The following is a 21,095-nucleotide window of genomic DNA, read 5'->3' on the forward strand; positions in this document are numbered from 1 at the left end:
TTTAGTTTTGTTTTAAATGAACATAGTTTGATTGATTTTTTTAGATAGACTTTCAGAATAAGGCATTTTCTCTGCATTCAACCAAAGAAGGGTATTAACAAGACTAAGTTCTAAGCCTTCAGAATAGTCTTATTGATAGCAAATAGCAGGGACAACTTGTGCTTAATTAAAAACTCCTTTATCAATTCATGACAGTGATAGAGAACACTTGTCACTAGAGATTTCTTAGGCAGAAAAACTGGCCACCATCTCTGCTTGTGTTAAATTTACCCTGTTTCACCTTAATTGTACAATGCAGAATCTCTTGTTCTGGAGGGCAAAAAATAAGTACCTAATAGATGTAAAAGCTATGTATGTAGATTTACTTCTTCTTCTCACCAAAGCATACGTTTTGACATAAGATATATTTTACTTTAACAGCCAGTCAGTTTATCTGTTTAATTTTTCATTCCAATCTCTTAGACCTCAGCAGTCACCCAGAGGATAAGTCCCTGCTCCACCTTGACGAGCAGCACCGCCTCCCCTCCAGCCAGCAGCCCCTGCTCCACCCTCCCGCCGGTCAGCACGAGTGCCACGGCCAAGGAGTGCAGCTACGGGGCTGTTACTAGTCCAACCTCCACCCTCGAAAGCAGAGACAGCGGCATTATTGGTGAGTTGGTTTTTATGTTAATCCTTGTGTGGGTTTTTTTTTAATTTTTAAAATAATTACACAAGCTTCAGGTTTTCAGAAATTCTGCTTTTGAGTTGTTGAGATGCATGTACATAAATGTATATATAAAAGGTCCGTCTGCTTCCTCCTGTAGACTCATCTATCTGCCAACAGAAGTGGTTCAGGAAGTGTTCATTCCTCACCGAACCAGCAGCTTCATGGAGACTCTCAGTTCTACATATACGCATTGCTTATTGTGTACTTATTAAGGGGAGTCAGTCCCATGGAAGTTAGTGAAGTTTTGGGAAACGAGGATCTGAAGAAAGGAAATGTACAGAGAAGAAAACAGGAGTGAGCCCAGAATCTTAGGGCATGTTCAAATTGAGCAGGAAACTAGAGGTGAGAGAATGAGCCAGTATGTAGGAGTGGTCAGACAAACAGAATTGGGGCAGTGTAAAGTTGCCAGAGTCAGAGAAGATAAAAGGTTCAGGGAAGGGGAGAGGAGAGGCTGGTCAATAAATGACAACAGCTGAAAAGCCAGACATAATGGGATCAGTTAAGGAATAAAGAAAGTATTTCTTCGTCATTTGGCTTCCTTCTAAAGGTTATCAAATCACACTATTTGGATAGTATAGCAGATATTAATGCCATGGCAACTAAATATATCTCTATGATTTAGATGCATATTAAATAGTATTTAACTTAATGTGAGTTTATTCCTTCAAAATAAGTATTGAGTAAATAAAAAGAATATTTTTACAGCAAAGTTGGAGGATACAAAATCATCATACAAGAAACAGTTGCATTTCTTCTACACACTAACCATGAACAATAAAAAAAATGAAGAAAATAGTTCCATTACAGGAGCATCAAAAAGAATTTAAAAGCTTGGGGATAAGTTTAGGGCACCTGGGTGGCTTAGTCGGTTGAGTGTCTGACTTCGGCTCGGGTCATGATCTCGTGGTTTGTGAATTTGAGCCTCGCATCGGGCTCTGTGCTGACAGCTCAGAGCCTGGAGCCCACCTCGGATTCCGTGTCTCCCTCTCTCTCTGCCCTTTCCCCACTTGTGTTCTGTCTCTCTGTCAAAAATAAACATCAAAATAAATTTTTTTAAAAAAACTTCAGAATTAGTTTAACTAAGGAGGTAAAAGACTTGTATGCTAAACGGTACACTACACAAAAAATAATGCAAAGAAATTTTAAAAGATTTAAGAAATGAAAATATAATCTGTGTTCATAGACTAGAAGATTTAATATTGTTAAAGTGATAATATATCTCAAGATTTCTACAGATTCATTGAAGATACTATCATAATTCCAACAAAGTTTTTTGCAGAAATAAAAACACCCATCCTAAAATTCACGTGGAATCTCAGAGGACCCTGAGTAGCCAAAACAGTCTTGAAAATGGAGAACAAAGTTGGACTCCCATTTCTTGATTTCAGAATTTATTACAAAGCTTCTTAAAGGCAGGATTCATGTCTTACAATTTTTATATATCCTCATGACTTACCATAATAATTTCTAATTTGTGATTTATTTATATGAGAAGTCTTTATGAAGATATAGTCATTTAAGTAAATATTTTGACAAAATAAAATAGAGAAATGTAGAAGAGTAGCCTCTTTTCTAACCTCTGAAATAGTTTGTGAAAGATTGGAATTATCTTCTTCTTGTATATTGTATATTTAATGGAAAGCAGGACTTTCCATTAAAATAATCTTGACCAGGGGTACCTGGGTGGTTCAGTTAGTTAGTGTCCAACTCTTGGTTTTGGCTCAGGTCATGATCTGGCAGTTAGTGAGTTGGAACCCTGCATCACGCTCCACATTGATGATGTGGAGCCTGCTTGGGGGTGTCTGTCTGTCAGTCTCTCTCTCTCTTTCTCTCTCTCAAGATAAATAAATAAATGTAAAAAAACCATCTAGACGTGATGTTCATGCAGATTTTTAGAATTACTACTCCACTGTATTTAATGCTATAGGACTTTACAAGTTTTCTTTTTCTTCTTGAATCAGTTTTCCTTAGCTGTGTTTTTTTCTTTTTCAAATTTATTGCTATAAAGTGGTACAAAATATTCACTACCTACCCAGGAACCCAAGCTAAAAAGCTGAGAGGAGTCCTTGCCACTTCTCTGCCCCCACCCTAAATTTCTTATTGCTGAATTTTATTTTCATCTTTCCTAGTATGCCTTGGTAGTCCCCATTATCTTAGACTTGGAGTAATACAAACCGACTATTGTCATCTTGTCCTTTCCAAGTCTGTTTTTTCACACAAGCCACCAAAGTGAATTACCCAAAAACTAGTTTCTCCTTTGGTTTTGTTACCTGTTACCTGTAAGGTGAACGATCTAAAAATCAAATATGATCATATCACTCCTTTTGCTGCCATTTACCTATAAAATAAAGCCTAGAGCCTCCTAATCTGACGATGGCCAATTTCTTCAGGCTTCTCTAGCCATGTGTATATTGTTAGACTTTGTTACTTGATGATTTCAGTTTTTCCATGACCATTCTGCCTGTAGTCTCCTCTCTCTTGCGTTTGAATGATTCCTATGGAAGTTTTAAGATTTGGCTAAGCATTCTGTCACAACCACTACCGCCACCTCTCTTCAGTTCTCCACTCCAGCTTTTATCCTATCTTTATTATTCATTACTCCATATTCCCAGTAATACCTGAGCAAACACAGATCACGACATTAATATGTGGTTTTAGAATTACTTTTTGAACCTGCTTCCCACTGTTAAACTGTTAATTTCTTGTTAGTGGAAACTTTGCCTTACTCGTCTGTATCTGTAGCACCTAGTCCAGTAACTGGCAAGTGGTAGCATAATAGGTACTCAGGTGCATGTTTACACATGAAAGGGGAGCTGAAGGGTAGAAGGGAAGAGGACAAAGGACTAACCTGGCAATTTGCGTGGTTCTTTTTTGGGTTTTTTTTGGCAGTGCTCAGAGTGACCATTGGGTATAAGATTAGGTATAGATTTGTTAGGTTTCAAATAAATAATAGGGATTAGAATTCTCCATTGACCAATTTTGGTCTCTTAAATTCTCTTTATGATTAATTTTAGCAAAATAAATTTTATAATCCCTAGGGAAACTTCTTCTTGGGTTCTTCTATTGATATTATTAGAGTGTCTATCACTGCGTATCATCTATATTGCCATACATAAAAAATACCTTTAGAATTGTGTTCAGCCAAGCAGAAGGGATGGTGCTGACAGATCAGACCACATCTGTTTACACGTGGTTACCTTTCAAAGGGTGAAACTTAGCACATCAGTGAATGTTCAGAGTATACATGTTCATATGTTCTGAAAGTTTTAAGTGGGATCCTGCTTTGACTTATAGCAGGAAGTGTTTCTCTGTGTTTTTCCTTCTGCTAAATTTTTGAAATTGAATTACTTGTACCATAAGTGCTTTTGTGGATAATAGATCTAATTTAAAGAATGATGATGAACTTCTGTTCTCTAATGTGTATAAATACGGAAACAGATTTGCTTGCAAAATTATGAGAGAAGAATGAGAATAATATCTGGTCATAAAATTACTTCAACTCTAGAATAGTTATCAAATCATATATAAGCAGTTTATCTTGAGAAATGATTTGTTTCCCTTTAGTTTCTTTATTTAATGCAATTTGAGTTGGAAGAGACTTGATTATGGCATAAATAATAATAGTCAAAGATTCTGTTATTACCTTGGAAATCTCAAGACTTACCTACCTTAACTGTTAAATACACTTTGTTTGAGTATTTCCCTCTCTGATTATACAAGCATCCGCTTTTCCGAATTACATATTGCTTACATTATTTCAAACAAAAACTTCCAAGATGATCTGTTATTTATTCGTGTTCTATATTTAAATCCTTCCCTATCAGCAAAAAGCACAAAAGTTATTAAATGTATTAATTTATCCATTTTAAACTCCTTTATAGGTCAGTTCAGTGTGATCCTTTTTGATCCACTACATTTTTCACTTAAAGCTATCAGAATTTTAGCAATTCATGTGCCTGACTCTGTCACTTGTACAGGATGCCAAAATATGTAGAATCCTAGTTACAAGAATCAAAATACCGTAAATGCAGACTTCCTGATTTTTTAAGTATTTTAAATGTAAAAAGTTCTTCTCTAGGGTTCTAAAAGTTTTTAAATAACTGTGACTTATTTGATTCTATGTAGTTTGGATTCACTACAGACTAAGTTAATTTCTACCACAGAAAGCATTCTCTGTTCCATTCATAGCTTCCCTCCCCAAATTCACAACCCTTTTTAAACATGTGGTAAAATACCACCAACACAATTATTGTGTATTTGTATGATAATTTTATGACTCTCTTTTTTTGTTTTATTGATATGACTGGTAGTATAATCATCTTACATATGTGCCCCATTGATGATACTCTTAATGACATATAATCTATCAGCTACCTACACACACACACACACACACACACACACACACACACACCTTAAAGCAAAAATTTGGATAATTATAACCTCTGTGAGATATCATTTTTCTGTCCTATTCCTTTTTCATGTTAACTTTTAATAATGGTCCTTTTTGGTATGGTTATACAGCAAAATGAATTTAAGCATAGATCCATTTTTTCTCCTTTTGTTTATCTGGAGGTCATAGTTCTTTCCAGGATGGTATAATTCTTGAATTTCTTTTAATCACATCTCAACATTTTAATCAAATCTCAAATCTGGTCTTCTGTCCTATAGCCTTAAATCATTCAACACCTACAAAGATGGAATGTCTATGACTGTGCCCACTGTTTGTAATTATGTTTTCCTAGTTTCACATTAGCAACTAAAAAGCAAAATCAGAAGCTCCTAATTAAAATCTCTTTTTCCTTTAGTAATACATAATCCAGTAGGATGTTGTATATTCTTTGTTTGATTCAAAGTATTATATTTTAAAAGCCGTTCTTCCCAGAGGGACGGGGTTAACGGGATGGGCAAGCTCAGAAAGGGGAAGGGGAGATATAGGCTTCCAGGTACAGAATGAGTAAGTCCTGGGGATAAAAGGCACAGCATAGAGAATACAGTGATATTGTACTAACATTATATGGTGACAGATGGTAGCTACACTTGTGAGCATAGCATCACCTACGGAGATGTTGAACCACTATGCTCTGCACCTGAAACTAATGTGATATTGCATGTCAGCGATAACCAAAAATAATAACAATAGTAAATTTACCCTCCTGGGTCATAGACTGAACGTTAGATAATTTGAGTTATTTTTTCATGTTTTCTTCAACCTGTTTTCAGAAATGTGCAGGGTTATTTTTACTACTGAGCTTTTCCATTTATTTGTCCTGGCGACTCCGTCGTCCTTCCCACCTCACTAACACCAAGCAAATTTTAGTAGCTGTAATGTGGCATGTTTGTTAAAGAAGCCTGGACACTGCTTATTCAACTGATTAAGGAGACCTAGCAGAGCATTTCTCTTGCCTGTTGACCTAACTAATGTAATAATAACCAGCATTTATTGAGTACAATAAACCAAGTACCATTATTTAATTTTTATAATGATCTCATATGAAAATAGATGTAAAGGTTTCACAGGATCATATAACTGAAAGGATGCAGAAAACTTCATAAAGAATGCTCACAAAAGCTTTTAATAAACGTACAGAATAGCAGGTGAACAAGAATACAAACAAGCCCAGAGGCCCTTAGACACTTGCAAGTGTAGCTCTCCAGGTTCGTTCTTTTTTTTTTTTTTTTATGCTTTTTAAATTTATTTTTGAGAGACAGAGAGAGACAGTCCGAGTAGGGGAGGATCAGAGAGACAGGGAGATACAGAATCTGAAGACAGGTTCCAGGCTCTGAGCTAGCTGTCAGCCTAGAGCCCGACGTGGGACTTAATCCCACGAACCGCGAGATCATGACCTGAGCCGAAGCCAGACACTTAGCCAACTGAGCCACCCAGGCGCCCCCTTTAAGTTCTTTCTTAAGTAGAATGTGCTCTGTCTCCAAAGTATAAAGGACCAAGATTTGTACAAGGAATCTAGGTTTCAAGAGAACTCCCCAAAAGTTTACAGTTAAATTTTTATGACCCTCTGGTCTTACAGCCAAGTCAGATTATCTAATTAAGCCCTGCAGGTGTAAGTTATCAATGAACCAACAAGTTCTGCTGCTGCAGGAGAAGCTTAAAACTTTGAACAGCACATTACAAATCATTAGTTATTCCAGCTGACCTTATCTTGGCTAAGAATCAGTACTAGACTTCCAGGCAACCCCAAAGATAAGCATAGGACTGGCCTAGTCTCATTGTAAAAGAACTCGGTCTTATATAATAGTATAACACTTTCTTAGAATTGGAAAACCAAGATTCAAAAATAATTGGTCTCAGGTCACATACGTAGTAAGAGGCAAAGCTGAGATTCAAGTTCAGGTCTGTATGACTTCAAAATCCATGGTCCTAATTATTACAGAACAGTGCATAGTTCTAAAAAAAATTCTGTCTCAGTACAGATGACCTAAAACTCTTATATGGCATTAAGAATCTAGTCTCTATCACAAAAGTAGTGAATCAAGATAAAAATTAGTCCTGTTAGTTTAAAAGTATTATAGATAATGAACAAACCAATTTTATTATATATACATATACATATATGACATATACATATATATGTATGAATGTATGTAATTACTTCGTGTAGCTGACACACAATGTTACATTAATTTCAGGTGAGCAATATAGTGATTCAACATTTGTATCCCTCATATTAGTCTCACTACAATGTAGCTACCATCTGTCACCATACAACGCTGTTACAGTGTGATTCACTATATGCCCTATGCAGTGCTTTTCATGCCCGTGACTTTTTCAGTCCATAACTGGAATTCTGTAACTCCTTCTCCCCTTTTCCCATTTTGCTCATCCCCTACCCACTTCCCTCTGGCAATCATCAGTTTGTTCTCTGTATTTATAGGTCTGATTCTGCTTTTTGTTTGCAAATCATATAATTTTAAACATGCAAAAGACATTGGATAGACATTTTCCCAAATAAGATACATGAATGCCTAATAAGCACAGAAAAAGATGCTCAATATCATCAGTCAATAGAGAAGGGCAAATTAAAGCCACAGTGGGACACAGCTTCACACCTTCCAGAATGGCTGTTACAAAAAGGGGACTAAGTGTTGACAAAGATGTGGAAAAATGAGAACCTTCATGTATTACTGTTATGTATTACTTTATGAAGTAAACAAACATACAATCTAGCAATTCCACTCTTAGGAATGGAGCCAAGAGAAATGAAAACATGTCCAAAGAATGAAGCATTATTCATAAGAGCCAAAAACTGGAAGCAATCCAAATACCTATCAGTTGATAAGTGGATATACAAAACGTGGAGTGTCCATAAGTGGAATACTATTGCATCAATAAAGAGGAAGAAATTATTAATAAATGCTATAGAATGAATTGACCTCAAACATGAAGACCACATATTGTATGATTCTGTTTATATGAAATTCCAGAAAAGGCAAAGTTATAGACAGTACATCAGGAGTTGCCTAGTACTGGAATAAGAACAGAAATTAACTGCAGACAGGCACAAAGGACCGTCTAGGGGTTATAGAAACATTCTAAAACTGAATTGTGATGATTGTACTTATCTGTACATTTACTAAAAATCATTGAACTGTACTTTTACAATGGGTACACTTTATGGTGTGTAAATGATACCTCAGTAAAACTGGTACAGAATATATAGCGTTAATTTTATTCACAATAAGCCTGTTTGTAAGCCTTTGATTCCATCTTCCTACACTATCTCTTTCTGGCCTATGTGGCAATATAAACAGAAATGTCCCATATGCAGTTTTTCATATTGAGGTAATGATTTTTTCCTTTATCAAAGAAGGAAAATGGAGAAGGCCTTAGAAGAATCTCTTTAGTTACTTGAGACTCAATACTCTCGCCCTATGCTTTATTCCATTTGGCCATTATTATAAATAAACGATAGATTGGGGAAACATATGTATGGTTTTCATTGAGGAGCCATGTCTTCCTTTCCAGCTCCGTTCGTAGAAACTTTGCACAAAGCAGTGCTTGCTTCATCTAGGCCAGCTTACCTGGCACAAGGACCGCATGCATGGGCTTTTGGCTTTTGACACTTTTAGTAGCCACATGCATGAAAATATTCCTGCCTTCTCTGATGCTTCAGTCACCTTGATGACCTTAAATCATAAGAAGTTGCATCGTAGAGGAATGGTTGAGTAAAAGACAATGCATCCAAAAGTTGAATAACAGGCAGACATGAGCCTGTTGTTATTAAAAATAGATTTAATTTTTTGACTCTTTACTTTTCTGTGTATGGCTTCTTTTGCCTAGAACTGTCCTTGTTCTAGAATTAAGGATTTAGGACCTATCTTGTTCCCTTATTCTATACATATTAGTAGTTCCGTAAAAATTTATTGGATAGGTAGGTGAATAGAATTAACCAGAAGTCACCGAGTTCATGAAAAGCATCAATGAAGCAAAAATCCACAAAATTCCTAAATGGGAACAGTTACCTGGAGAATTTTACTTCCAGTATTTTGTGTGAGTTGTCTATTTTTAGGGCCTCAGTAATTCTAGACCATTATGCATTTTAGACCATTTATTCATCCTTTCGACAAATATTTATTGAGCATACACTATGTGCCAAGGATTAGACAACATTTCTATCTTGTGAAAAAGGCAAGAACTAGCTGGGGCTTCATGGTTGAAAAACGGGTAAAGTGTGTGATCGGTTATGCACTAGTACAGTAGTCATGCAGAATGACCTCCGTGGTCTTCTTGCACTGGGAAAACTAGATGTTTTGCTTGTCTTTGCTTTTAAATACCTTGGCAATAAACCTTCCTTCGTTATAAAATTTAGCATTCAAATAACAAAGTAGGCTCCATAGGCCACTGAACAATACCACCTTAGTGCCACAAGTTAACTCAGTTTCTCAAATCTTTCCACCACCAGTGAGGACTTCCGTAAGTTTCATTGATAGATCTCAACAAAACATTTGAGAAGATGTCCAGCATCCCTCTATTCATTATTTAGTAGTTCCTCCCCCTTACTTTATCAAACACGTATCCCTGCCGAAGCTTCTGCTTAAATGAGAATAACTGCCATTGTCACCCTTGATGGAATTACAGCTGTGTTTACAGAACTTTGATGGTGAAACTCGCCGCCAGTAAGCATGTTATTTGTAAGTTTTTTGAAATCCTGAAAATCGCAAACCCCATTGCTGCTTTCTCACACCTGTAAACCATGTGCTCATGATTTATCTGGAGGAAAGGGGTATATACCAGGTTGGGACCACACAGATACAGGTCTATCTTGGCCAAATCTGGGACTTAATAATAAAAACATCTGCTGGACACACACACATGTAAAACACATAAAAGGTATGGGGTTAAATAACAGGCATTTTACACGTCGACAAGTCCTCCGGGAAACAAGGTCTCCGGTCTCTGGCTTTCGGCATGCTGACCCTAGCAGCTATGGGAACTCGGAGCTTCTTGCAAAGAATTACAAAGGCAACTGAATCACCGTATCTTTACACCAAAAGAAATTATATCTCAGTCAAATTTTACTGAAAGAAAAAGCTTAAATATAGTTTAATGAAACAGTTTTCAGAAATTAGGATAAGAAGCATACATCCATTTAAAAAGAACACACATAAATACATACACACATAATATAAATATGCTATCACTGAACATACTTAGAAATTATAATTATAAAATAATGCTGTGGAACCCATAATAATCTTGTTGGGGAAGGTGCAATATTATGTTTGGTGGCAGAAAGGTTAGGAACTATTGGGCTATTTATGACTGAAAGTCTGAATATATGGAATTAATTTTTAATTAAAGTGAGTTTAGACTATATACCAAAATAATGTAATAACATGACTTGAACATTGGCCTTTTTAAAAAATGTCTATTTATTTTGAGAGAGAGCGAGAGAGAGCACGTGAGCAGAGGAGGGGCAGAGAGAGAGAAGGGAGAGAATCCCAAGCAGGCTTTGCACTGTTAGCACAGATCCCAACATAGGGGCCCAAACCCATGGAACTGTGAGATCATGACCTGAGCCAAAATCACGAGTTGGATTCTTAACCATCTGATCTACTCAGGCACCCCCTGTGGATTAGCTTTAAGAATATTTGGCCCCTGGTTTCCAACATTTTCATCAATGGCACTTTCTTAGCAGATTCCTCAGAGCCTGAGACAAAAGGTTGTGTGCTAACGCTATGTTAAGGGAGTATAAACCAAGGAAATGAGGAAGTAAAAGGGGAGTAAGGGAAAAAAGAAGAAACAAATATAAGAAAAGGAATTACAAATCTGGCAGAGGTGGTTGCTTGATCCTCCTGAAATCTTAAGAGAAACCAAATAATTCCAGACTGTGGAGGGGGGAAGAACAAGGGGATATTACTGCTAGTTCCTGTCTCACCTTGGTATGTTAGCCCTACTAGGGGCATTGTCTCCCCCCCGCCCCCCTTCTATCGCATGAATCCAGTAGCCCTACTGCATCTCATGTCGCTGGCAGCCAGGAAGTCCAGGGACAGAGGAGAGATTCTGTACAGCATTACACAAGATAATGATGGACTTGTGCTCGTGATTATCACAAAGGACTAGCAATAGGCACTATAGGCAACCCTTCAGACTGCAGCAGAATGTTAATAACAGGGACCCAGCTCCAACCCATGGGAATAGTCCACACCGTTGCTAGAGCCAGGGTAGCTAGACCGTAGGCAGGTGAGTATATCTAGAGTGGCAAACCCAGTACAGTTCAGCCCTTTCACCACATAGATCCAGTAATACTCTCTTGCGGCATCTGTTCTCACCTGGGAACATGGTGCTGTGATACTCTGAATTCTTTTCTGAGAGGAAAAATACATATCCAATTCTTCAAGGAGATGACCAGTTGCAGTCCCCCAGAAAGGCTTAGAAAGGGTTAGTAAGTGAAGATTAAGTCCCTGCTGCTCCTTCTGGTCCTGGAGCCCATAATGGATACTCCTTGTCTCTTTCCTTCACCCATTTTAGAACAAAACATATCAAAATAGATTTCAGAACAAACAGTGATTACCTATCAAGGAAGGTCATTTCATGATAAATGGATCATTTCATCAAGAAGAAATAATAGTCCTAAATGTTTATGCACCGAATTTCAAAGCTTCAACGTGGCAGAAACCCACAAATGTGGAAATTTTAAGTCATCTCTCAGTGGTTGAAAGAATAAGTAGGAAATCTTAGCATGTAGATGACTTTAAACAGTTCCATTAACCAACTTGACTTAATTATTTTTTATATGACAGTCCACTTAACAGTAACATAGTTCAGATTCGTTTTTAGGTATACACAGAAGATTCACCAAGAGACCATATTCTGCTTCATAAAACAAGTCTCAGTAAATTTAAATGGACCCAAACCATTACAGTATTCTCTGGCCACAATGTGTTTAAATTGGAAACCAATAACGGAAAACTATCAGGAGAGCCTGGGTGACTCAATCAGTTGGGTCTCCCACTCTTGTTTTCAGCTTGGGTCATCTCACAGCTCATGGGATCGAGCCTCTCATCAGGCTCCATGCTATCAGTACAGAGACTCCCTGTCCTCTCCCTCTCTCTCTTCTCTCTTTGCCTCTTTCTCCCACTCATCTGCACTCTCTCTCTCTCTGAAAGCAAATGGATAAACATTAAGAAAGAAAGAAAGAGAGGAGAGAGAGAGGGAGAGAAATAGGGAGAGAGAGAGAAAGAGCGAAAGAGAGAAGGAAGGAAAGGAAAAGAGGAGAGAAAAGGGGTACCTGGGTGGCTCAGTCAGTTAAGTGTCCGACTTCAGCTCAGGTCATGATCTCCCAGTTCGTGGATTTGAGCCCTGCATCAGGCTCTATATGCTGACAGCCCAGAGCCTGGAGCCTGCTGCAGATTCTGTGTCTCCATCTCTCTCTCCCCTTCCCTCACTTACTCGCACTCTCTAGCGCTCTCTCTCTCAAAATTAAATGTTAAAAAAATTTTTTTAAAGAAAGAAAAATATCAGGAAATTTCACAAATTAAACAACATATTTCCAAATAACACTTGGGTCAAAAAAAATCACATCAGAGGGGCACCTGGGTGGCTCATTCGGTTAAGCGTCAACTTTTGACTCAGGTCGTGATCTCACAGTTTGTGAATTCGGGCCCCACATTGGGCTCTGTGCTGACAGCTGAGAACCTGGAGCTGCTTCAGATTCTGTGTCTCCCTCTCTCTCTGCCCCTCCCCTGCTCATGCTCTGTTTTTCTCTTTCAAAAATAAATAATAAAACATTAAAAAAAATCTAAATATCACATTGGAATTTACAAATATTTTTAATTGAATAATAGTGAAAGCAAACCTCAAATTTTTAAATGCAGCCAAAGAAGTGCCTAGAAGGAAATATATAGCATTAGATGCTTGTTTTAGAAAAGAAAAATTTATTTAATTAGTGAACTAAATTTCTTAGAGAAACAAAATTCAAGTCAAAGTAAACAAAGTAGAAAATAATAAAGAGCAGAAGTAAATAAAATAGGAATAGAGAAAAATCAATGAAAGCTGGTTCTTTGAAAAAAATCACATTGATAAGCCACTAGCCATATTAACTAGGAAAAAAAGAAGATACAAATTGCCAAAATCCAGAATGAGGGACATCATTATAGACCCACAGACATTAAAAGGATAAGGGAATGTAATAAACAACTTTTTGCCAATAAATTTGACAGTTTAGATACATGGACAATGACCAGAGCTCATTTGAAAAAAACTTGAATAGCTTCATAGCTATTAAATATAAATTGAATTTTTCATTTAACACTTTCCCATAAGAGGGTAACTCTTAGTCCAGATACCCTGACAGGTAAATTCTATCAAATATTTAAGGAAGAAATTGTACAATTTGTACACAAACTGCTCCAAGAAGTTGAAATGAAAGGAACACTGTATGAGGCCCACATTACCTCAAGACCAAACCACACGAAGACATTATATAAAAAGTAAACTACAGACCAGCATCTCTCATGAACATAGATATGAAAGCCCTTAACAAAATTCTAACAAATTGAGTCCAGCATTATGTATAAAAGATAACAGGGAAAATAAAAAAAGGATCTGTCGTGGCGAGTTAGGGTGGGAAGCATCGTCACCTTTGAGAAGCCTACCAGTGACCGGTGGTCTCTCTGATGGAGTTGACGGGGAGATGTTGCCATGGAACTGGCCCCTCTTGGTGTCAGTGAGGACTCAGAGGCCACTGGCAGCACGTAATTCTCAGGTGTATTATTGTAAAGAGCAATAAGGCCAGAAGGCAGCCATTTGTTAGCTCATCTTCTACCTTTGTTACTACAAAGTCCAGAACTCCATTTAAATTTCCACAGAGAAATCTTCACTAAGAAGGATCATGGAAATTACCTAAAAAACTTAGATCTCTTCTTTTAATAATAGGTACATTGAAGATGTAGGAAGAGAACATGAACTAACATTAAAATTCTCCAGGGATGGGACACCTGGGGGACTGAGTTGGTCGAGCATTCGCTCTTGATTTAGGCTCAAGTCATGATCTTATGGTTCGTGAGGTGGAGTCTCGCACTGCGCTGACAGCGGGGAGCCTGCTTGGGATTCGGTCTCCCTTTCTCTCTACCCCTCCCCTGCTCGCTTTTTCTCTCTCAAAAATGAACACTTTTTCAAAAATAAATTAAAAAATTAAAAATTCTCCTGGGATGACCTCTTTTATAATTATTGCTAAGGTTTTTGTAATTAAATTTTATTGTTTTTAACCATTGCATTTCAAGGCTTGATGAAAATTTTTCTGTTTACAAGTCCTGTCTATAATTAATGGTAAGACTAGATAAAATTCTAGATTTTTGGTTTTGTTTGATTTCATTAAGGGACATCTAGGGTTAGAGCTCCAAAGGGTAGCTGTCTAAGAAGGCTTTGGATTGTTTACTTATGTGGACAGATTATTTCTCCTATATTAGCATCTACTTAGGACTGTGTTTTTTTTCTAACTTGTTATTACATATGAAAGGAAATAAATTTAAATGAGGGAAAATACAGGATAAAAAGAGTATAAAGATCTTTTTGAGGACTGTTGGGCTCTCTAGCAATCCATGAAAGTTCTGTAAATTCCCTTTTTGATGAAATTCTGAAATTTTTCACATTCTCAGACCCTAATTGTAGATCTTTTAGTATTGATATATGAATTTGTTTACCTCCATTCAAAGATACCTGTTAAATTAAATACATGAGACAGATGTGAGAGAGAATATGTAAGAGATCATTATATTTTGGTTTCAGTCATTTAAATTTCATGGTGAAAATGAAATGATCAACATCAACTTTATAAAAATAATATTCTGCTTTTATCTAGTCATGAATTTGGATAGTAATAAACAGATTAATCTCTAGGTTTATGGGCATTTTTTTTAAACTCATTTTACTCTCTTTTTTAGCTACTTTGACAAGCTATTCTGAAAACGTGGAACGCACAAAATATGTTGGGGAAAGCAGTAAAGAATTAGGATCTGGAGGAAACCTAAAACCTTGGCAGTCTCAGAAATCCAGCATGGATTCCTGTTTGTATCGAGTGGATGAAAACATGACGGCTTCCACCTATAGTCTGAATAAGATCCCCGAGAGGAACTTGGAAACCGTTTTATCGCAGTCAGTCCAGTCTATTCCTCTGTATCTTATGCCACGGCCGAATTCGGTAGCAGGTAAGAGTTTTGAAAAATTGACCATTTTACTGGCATATATACTGAAATGAAAGTAAACTGCTTGACAGAATTTTCCATTCATCTTCTTTGTCTCTCCTTTTGTGTGGGTAATATGCACGCAGATCTCTTTCTGAACCTGGGGGAAGGCTCGTGCTCTAGTGGTGGTTCTGTTCTCAACAATGTGTAAAGACACTCACAAAATCAGAAGTAAAACCTGAAAAGTGTATTGTTGAATTTCTAAAAGTATTTTTTTCATATCTGAAGTCTTTGAAAAGATTTCAATCTGTTTTTAAAAACATTAGTTTAAAAAAAAACATTAAATTGAAGAGTATTTCAGTAGAATTTATATTATCAGAAATTATCATCCATAGTTTGAAGGAGAGGCAGGCAGGCAAGAATTTAGCTTCCTAGTCTATGAGTTCAGTATTTCCACAATGCCCTGGCCATCCTGTTGTAGAAGAATCTCCAGGTGCCTGCAGTGCTAAAGAGCTCAGACACTGCTGGCAGACTCAGTCAGAAAGTCATAAAGGAGCATCCAGGGGCGCCGGGGCGGCACAGTTGGTTAAGCATTTGACTCTTGATTTCAGCTCAGGTCATGGTCTCGCAGTCATGAGAGTGAGCCCTGTCTGCATGGAGCCCACTTAAGACTCTCTCCCTCTGCTCCTGCTTGCTTGTGCGCTCTCTCTCTCTCTCTCTCTCTCTCCCTCCCTCCCTGTGTGTGTGTGTGTGTGTCTCCCTCTCTCAAAATTTAAAAATAAAAAAGTTTTTAAAAAAAGTCATAAAGGAATATGGAGCTATTATTCTTTAGCAGCTGTTCAGAATTGATGTCAAAGGGTATTTTTTTTTAATACAGCCACATTGCTACTAATAAGTCAGACCAGGAGCTTTTGCAGAATCGTTGGGCAGTCTGGCATTTTCAAAATGCAACATCATCTAGACTTTGGCCCTACTACGAAATCCTAGTTTGTCTTTCTTACTTGCTCGATGAATGCCTAACAGGTTTATCTCACTGACACGAGATAATAAAATACTTATTGTAAAGAGCTCTTATTTCCCAGGTGTAATGATTTATGTTATGCAGATGATAGTGTGATGCTTCTTGCCTTTTTGTACTTTCCTGAAACATTATTCTGTCCTCTGGGAGACCGTCAGCATCAGTCATCACATGTGATTATGTGGTGATGGCTCATCTGGAACATCAGTAACTGTAGACAATTTAATATTAACTTTTCAAGATTATTCACTTTTATGTAGTAGCAGAAACTTTTCTCTCCTGGGTTTTTGGAATATGTTGATTCCTAGGGATGATGTCATATTAGAATCCTTGAATGCCATAATTTAGAAAATGCTAGGCAAATTCAGACTTTCCAGAAGAGAATCATATAAATCCTTGCTTACATTAAATTGGGGAAGTATAGCTACCAACCTTAATGGTTCACCCAATTTACTTCTTAGTTGAGCTGCAGTGATTTTTAAGAAAATTCTGGCTCTTAAAAAGAAGAAAATTCTGGCTCTGTTATTTGAGAAGGACACTGAGCATTTAGTAGAAGACAGAGTGTAAGCTTCTCTTGTCCTTTTCACTTTACTGGAGAAATTATTAAATACTTTGCCCTTCCTGAGCATAAATATCTGTAGATTCATTATTTTACCCTATGCAGATTCTAACCTGAGGGTGTAGAGAGAGTTGTCCAGCAGTGATTAGCCGGATATAATTCTTCCCTGCGAAGGTTTTTCACACTACTGCTTTCCAGAAATCAGCATTCAAAAGTATCAGTGAGTCACCAGTTATTTCTCTAATACAAGTAGGAGAAATTAACCGTTAAACTCTGTCACAGAGAATAGAACCCAGTTTTCTGTAGTATGTATTTTAATCACCAGGTTTAAAAAAATTTTGCCATTTGGAATTAAAAAAAAACTTTACGAAGAAAGCAAGAGTGGTAGGCGAAGAATACATTCTTTCATTTACATGGATTGCACGATTTTTGTTTATTTAGAATCTTATAAGAGCCTAGTTACTTAATAAAATTATTTTAAATTGTGTTCAACTTTCAGGGAATTATCATCCAATTTATGAATTTGGGTGACTTCTAAACTACCTCTCACAGTATATTTTTTGCTAACTGCTATTTATAAACTTTACCACTTATAAGCATCAATATATTTGTGGTTACACTTAGACGTGAGTGAGTTTTTGCATATTCTTTACGACACTGACTTCAGCAAATATTAAGAATTTTACAGAACAATTTCAGGATGGAATTGTAATTGACAATTGTTGTGTTTGTAAAATGGCTTCAAATTTACAGTAATTTTAGTATATTTATAAATAATACAGTAATTTACAAAATAATATCATAATTTATAAATTACCATACTAGAGGAGAGAAGTGTCTGAGTGCAAAGGGAAAGGGTAGAGAGGAATAGAAGACATCACAGAGAAGAACGAATAAGAAGTCACAATAAACATAAGTCACAAAAAAAAAAGAGGAAGGAGGCACCAAGAAGTCAAAGTTGACACATTATTGGTATTTCAACACCAAACCCTGGGGAACAGTGAAAAAATAGTAGGAAATGATCTTGAAGGTGATACGAAGGAGCTCATATGCTCTGATAATAAGTGTTGGGTTTATTTTGTTACTAGTCAGAAGTAGAAGCAGGATCTGTACTATCAAATTTGCAGTTTAGACAATGGCTGTATAGGATGGACTGAAGGAGGAGAGCCAGGAGTGAAGAGAAGATAGTTTGTTAAAAGCTGTGGCGTTATGCAGAACACTAAGGAGTGAATCACCAGGTATCAGTAGAGTTGAGAAAATGGCTTGGAGAGTTTGTTCTTTTTTGTCTTAAAAAATTACGTTTATTAGACATTTTTAATATAGAGAAATACAAAGAAGAAAACAGAACAAAAATGAGCCATAATTTCCTTGCCTGGTGGTTCCTGCTGACATATTCTAGAAATTAAAGATTCATATATGTTACATAATAAATATGCAAATCAAATAAAAATTCTAATTCAAGCAAAAAAATACAAAGGAAAAAAGAAAAGCCTTCCCTTTCCACCTCGTTCCCCTTTCCGATGACAAAGTGGTTAAGGTAAGTTTTGGCAATTTGTGGCATTAAGGCTTGAGTTTTTCCTGGATAGCTTAGTTTTCTGAATGTAAATTCAGATGTTCATACATCTTTAAATTAAAATTGTAAGATATGAAAAATAAAAACTCCTGTCTTTGTTTTCAAAATGTGAACCAAGACTGCACATTTATTTTCTTAGCCCGCTGTAGTGGGAAGGAAGTAGAGAACCTTGTGTACTTGCAGCTGCATGGCAGAAATTATTGGAGAGTAGGATGGCTCTGGTCATCCTAGATGTCTTAAAAGGAGATTGGCTGTGAATTAGAGGGAGGTGGAAAGCAGGAAAAGGTCACTTGCAGCAGCTGTCCTCAGGGCTTTGTGTGAAAATGAGGAGTCTCTCAAGGAATTATTTGCAGCAGAAGTCAGTTACAATATAAACTCTCACCATCTACGTGTTAATGTTTGGAGCTGCACATTTTCCTAAGGAAAGGATCTTAAAAATCAGGTAAATGCAAAACAGGAATCATGGGGGATTTGGATGAATCCAGTCAGAAGCTGTAACGAGGATTTTATAAAGAGGAAAAAAATGGGCTTTTCAGCAGAGTGTCGGCTTTATGACTCAAGGGCACATGGACAGCAGAGTGGCTTCTTGCCCAGGCCGTAGCAACAGCGTCATCCAAGCGCCCTGCTCAGGTCAGCCAGAATGACAGTCGTGCTACTAAAATCTGTTTGCACTGGTTGACAACTGATCTAAGAAGAAACAAGTCAGATGGGTTTTATACTCAATATAGAGTTGCCTCTGGAATGTTTTGTACCAAATGTCTGCTGGATTTTTTTCCCTGCCCACTTATTTAAGTTATTTTGACTTCAAAAAAGTGTGTCAGTTAAATGTTCTATAAATGAGTCAGCTGTTCCAATCCTATGAAATCTCAAAAAATATATATATGTATGCTCCCTTTTTCCACTTCCCTCTTGCTTCTCGGAAAACAAGGACCTTTAATGACACAGATTTTACTTAGAGATAAATTTTACTTAGAAATTTACTTTTTAAAAGCATTTTCTTCTTACATAAAATTTTTTATTGTAGATTTGTTTGTCCTCTTTCTTCAGTTCTCTTCAACTTACCTGATTTTCTCCTATGCTTGTATCCAGAAAGTGTTTATTAAATATAGTATTAACAAAAACTTGATGAAATTATCTTTTAAAAATTGGCCAGTGCAGTTTCAGAGTAAGAGTACCACTATGAAGTGGGGATACGTGTGTCCCTATAGGTCCATCATTGGGGTTTGTATGTGACAATGATGTGCCAGGCATTGTTGCTGTCGTCACCTCCTTCAGCCTTAGCTTTCAAATAACCCCCAAAGACAACCTAATTTGTTATTCATCAATCATTTAAATGTAGTCGAAACACAAAGTATATGTTAAATACAATTATTCAGTCATTAGACAAGCATTTATTGAGCATGTATGTGCCAGGCACTATTCAAAACCCTTGAGAATCATCAGTAAACAAAACAGAAATTCCCCCCTCATGGACCTTACATCCTAGCTAGGGAAAAAAAGATAATCTATCTTACTCTACGTGATTTATATAGTATGATAGAAAGTGATATGTATTTTAGAAAAAAGTGGAAGGGGAATCAACAGTACTTCTAGGAAGATTATATGAACATCATTGGAGCTGAGCATATTATCATAGTGATGTCTGTTAAGCATTAAACAGAGCAGTGAAGGGGGTGAAGATAGAGCCAGATACTTCTAAATCTACATAGGACTAGTCTAGAATTCAATTCTGTATTAAGCATTATGTGTAGGGCGCTCTGATTTGCTCTGAGGGGATAGGGTTACCAAAGATGAGTCAAACCTTACTTTCTTGTCCTCAAGAACCTACTATAATAAGGGAAGACAGTCATGTAAGCAAGTTGCTGAATAACACAGGTCCTAATTAGCAATATATGTATTTGGTTGCTACAGGGGAGAAGCAATTAATTTTGACTGGAGGATCAGGGAAGCAGAGAAAGTGTAGCCTTCGCAAATTTTATGACAAAGAGTGAGATGTTTGACAAACTGTGACAAAGACTGTTTCTCAGGAAGTGGCCTGCAGACGGAAGAGCCCGGTGACTATAAGGCAGAGTACACGTGTACAGCTGGCAGAGCAGAGGGCCCAGCTCGCGGAGCCGCAGGTCTCCTGCCTCAGCTTTCCAGTACAGATCTCATAGTCCTGGAAATAATGGGCCAGGATTTTGAAAATGATGAGGCGGTGAGAAACTAAAAATAAGACTAAGGAGAATGATGATTAATAAGGAAGAAAGGCAGTGAAAAATATATTGGAATATTTGATAAAGAAAATTGTTATAGATTCAGAGATCAACAAAAAAGATTTTAATGGGTGACATAAGAAAAAGAACACATGTTTTAATAGATTTAAGTGACACTAAACAAAATTTATTTGCAGTCCTGATTAAAACAGTAGTTCCCCATTGGCTGATTTCACATTTGTCTGTGCCCTGAATCAGGGCCTCGGAGCTATTACAGTTGATACCACAGATTACTGCTTTTCCTCAGTTCATTGTTTGCCTAGGAGTATTTGGATTTGTGAAGGAATGAACCGTTTATTCAGTGATTGCAGTGTTTGTCTTTTTCCCCTAATGTCATCTGG

At 37.0% G+C, this 21,095-nt stretch overlaps 1 protein-coding gene across 1 annotated transcript in view; it reads left to right on the forward strand.

The window, feature by feature from the left end:
* Positions 1–21,095, forward strand: part of TANC2 (tetratricopeptide repeat, ankyrin repeat and coiled-coil containing 2) — a 365,001-nt gene that overhangs the window by 226,158 nt on the left and 117,748 nt on the right. The window contains exons 7-8 of the mRNA XM_029927266.1: positions 463–649; positions 15,110–15,373. Of these exons, the coding sequence (XP_029783126.1) occupies positions 463–649; positions 15,110–15,373 (451 nt within the window). The remainder of the gene's footprint in view (positions 1–462; positions 650–15,109; positions 15,374–21,095) is intronic.

The sequence above is a fragment of the Suricata suricatta genome, chromosome 17 (assembly GCF_006229205.1).
Source record: "Suricata suricatta isolate VVHF042 chromosome 17, meerkat_22Aug2017_6uvM2_HiC, whole genome shotgun sequence".
Taxonomy (NCBI): Eukaryota; Metazoa; Chordata; class Mammalia; order Carnivora; family Herpestidae; genus Suricata; species Suricata suricatta.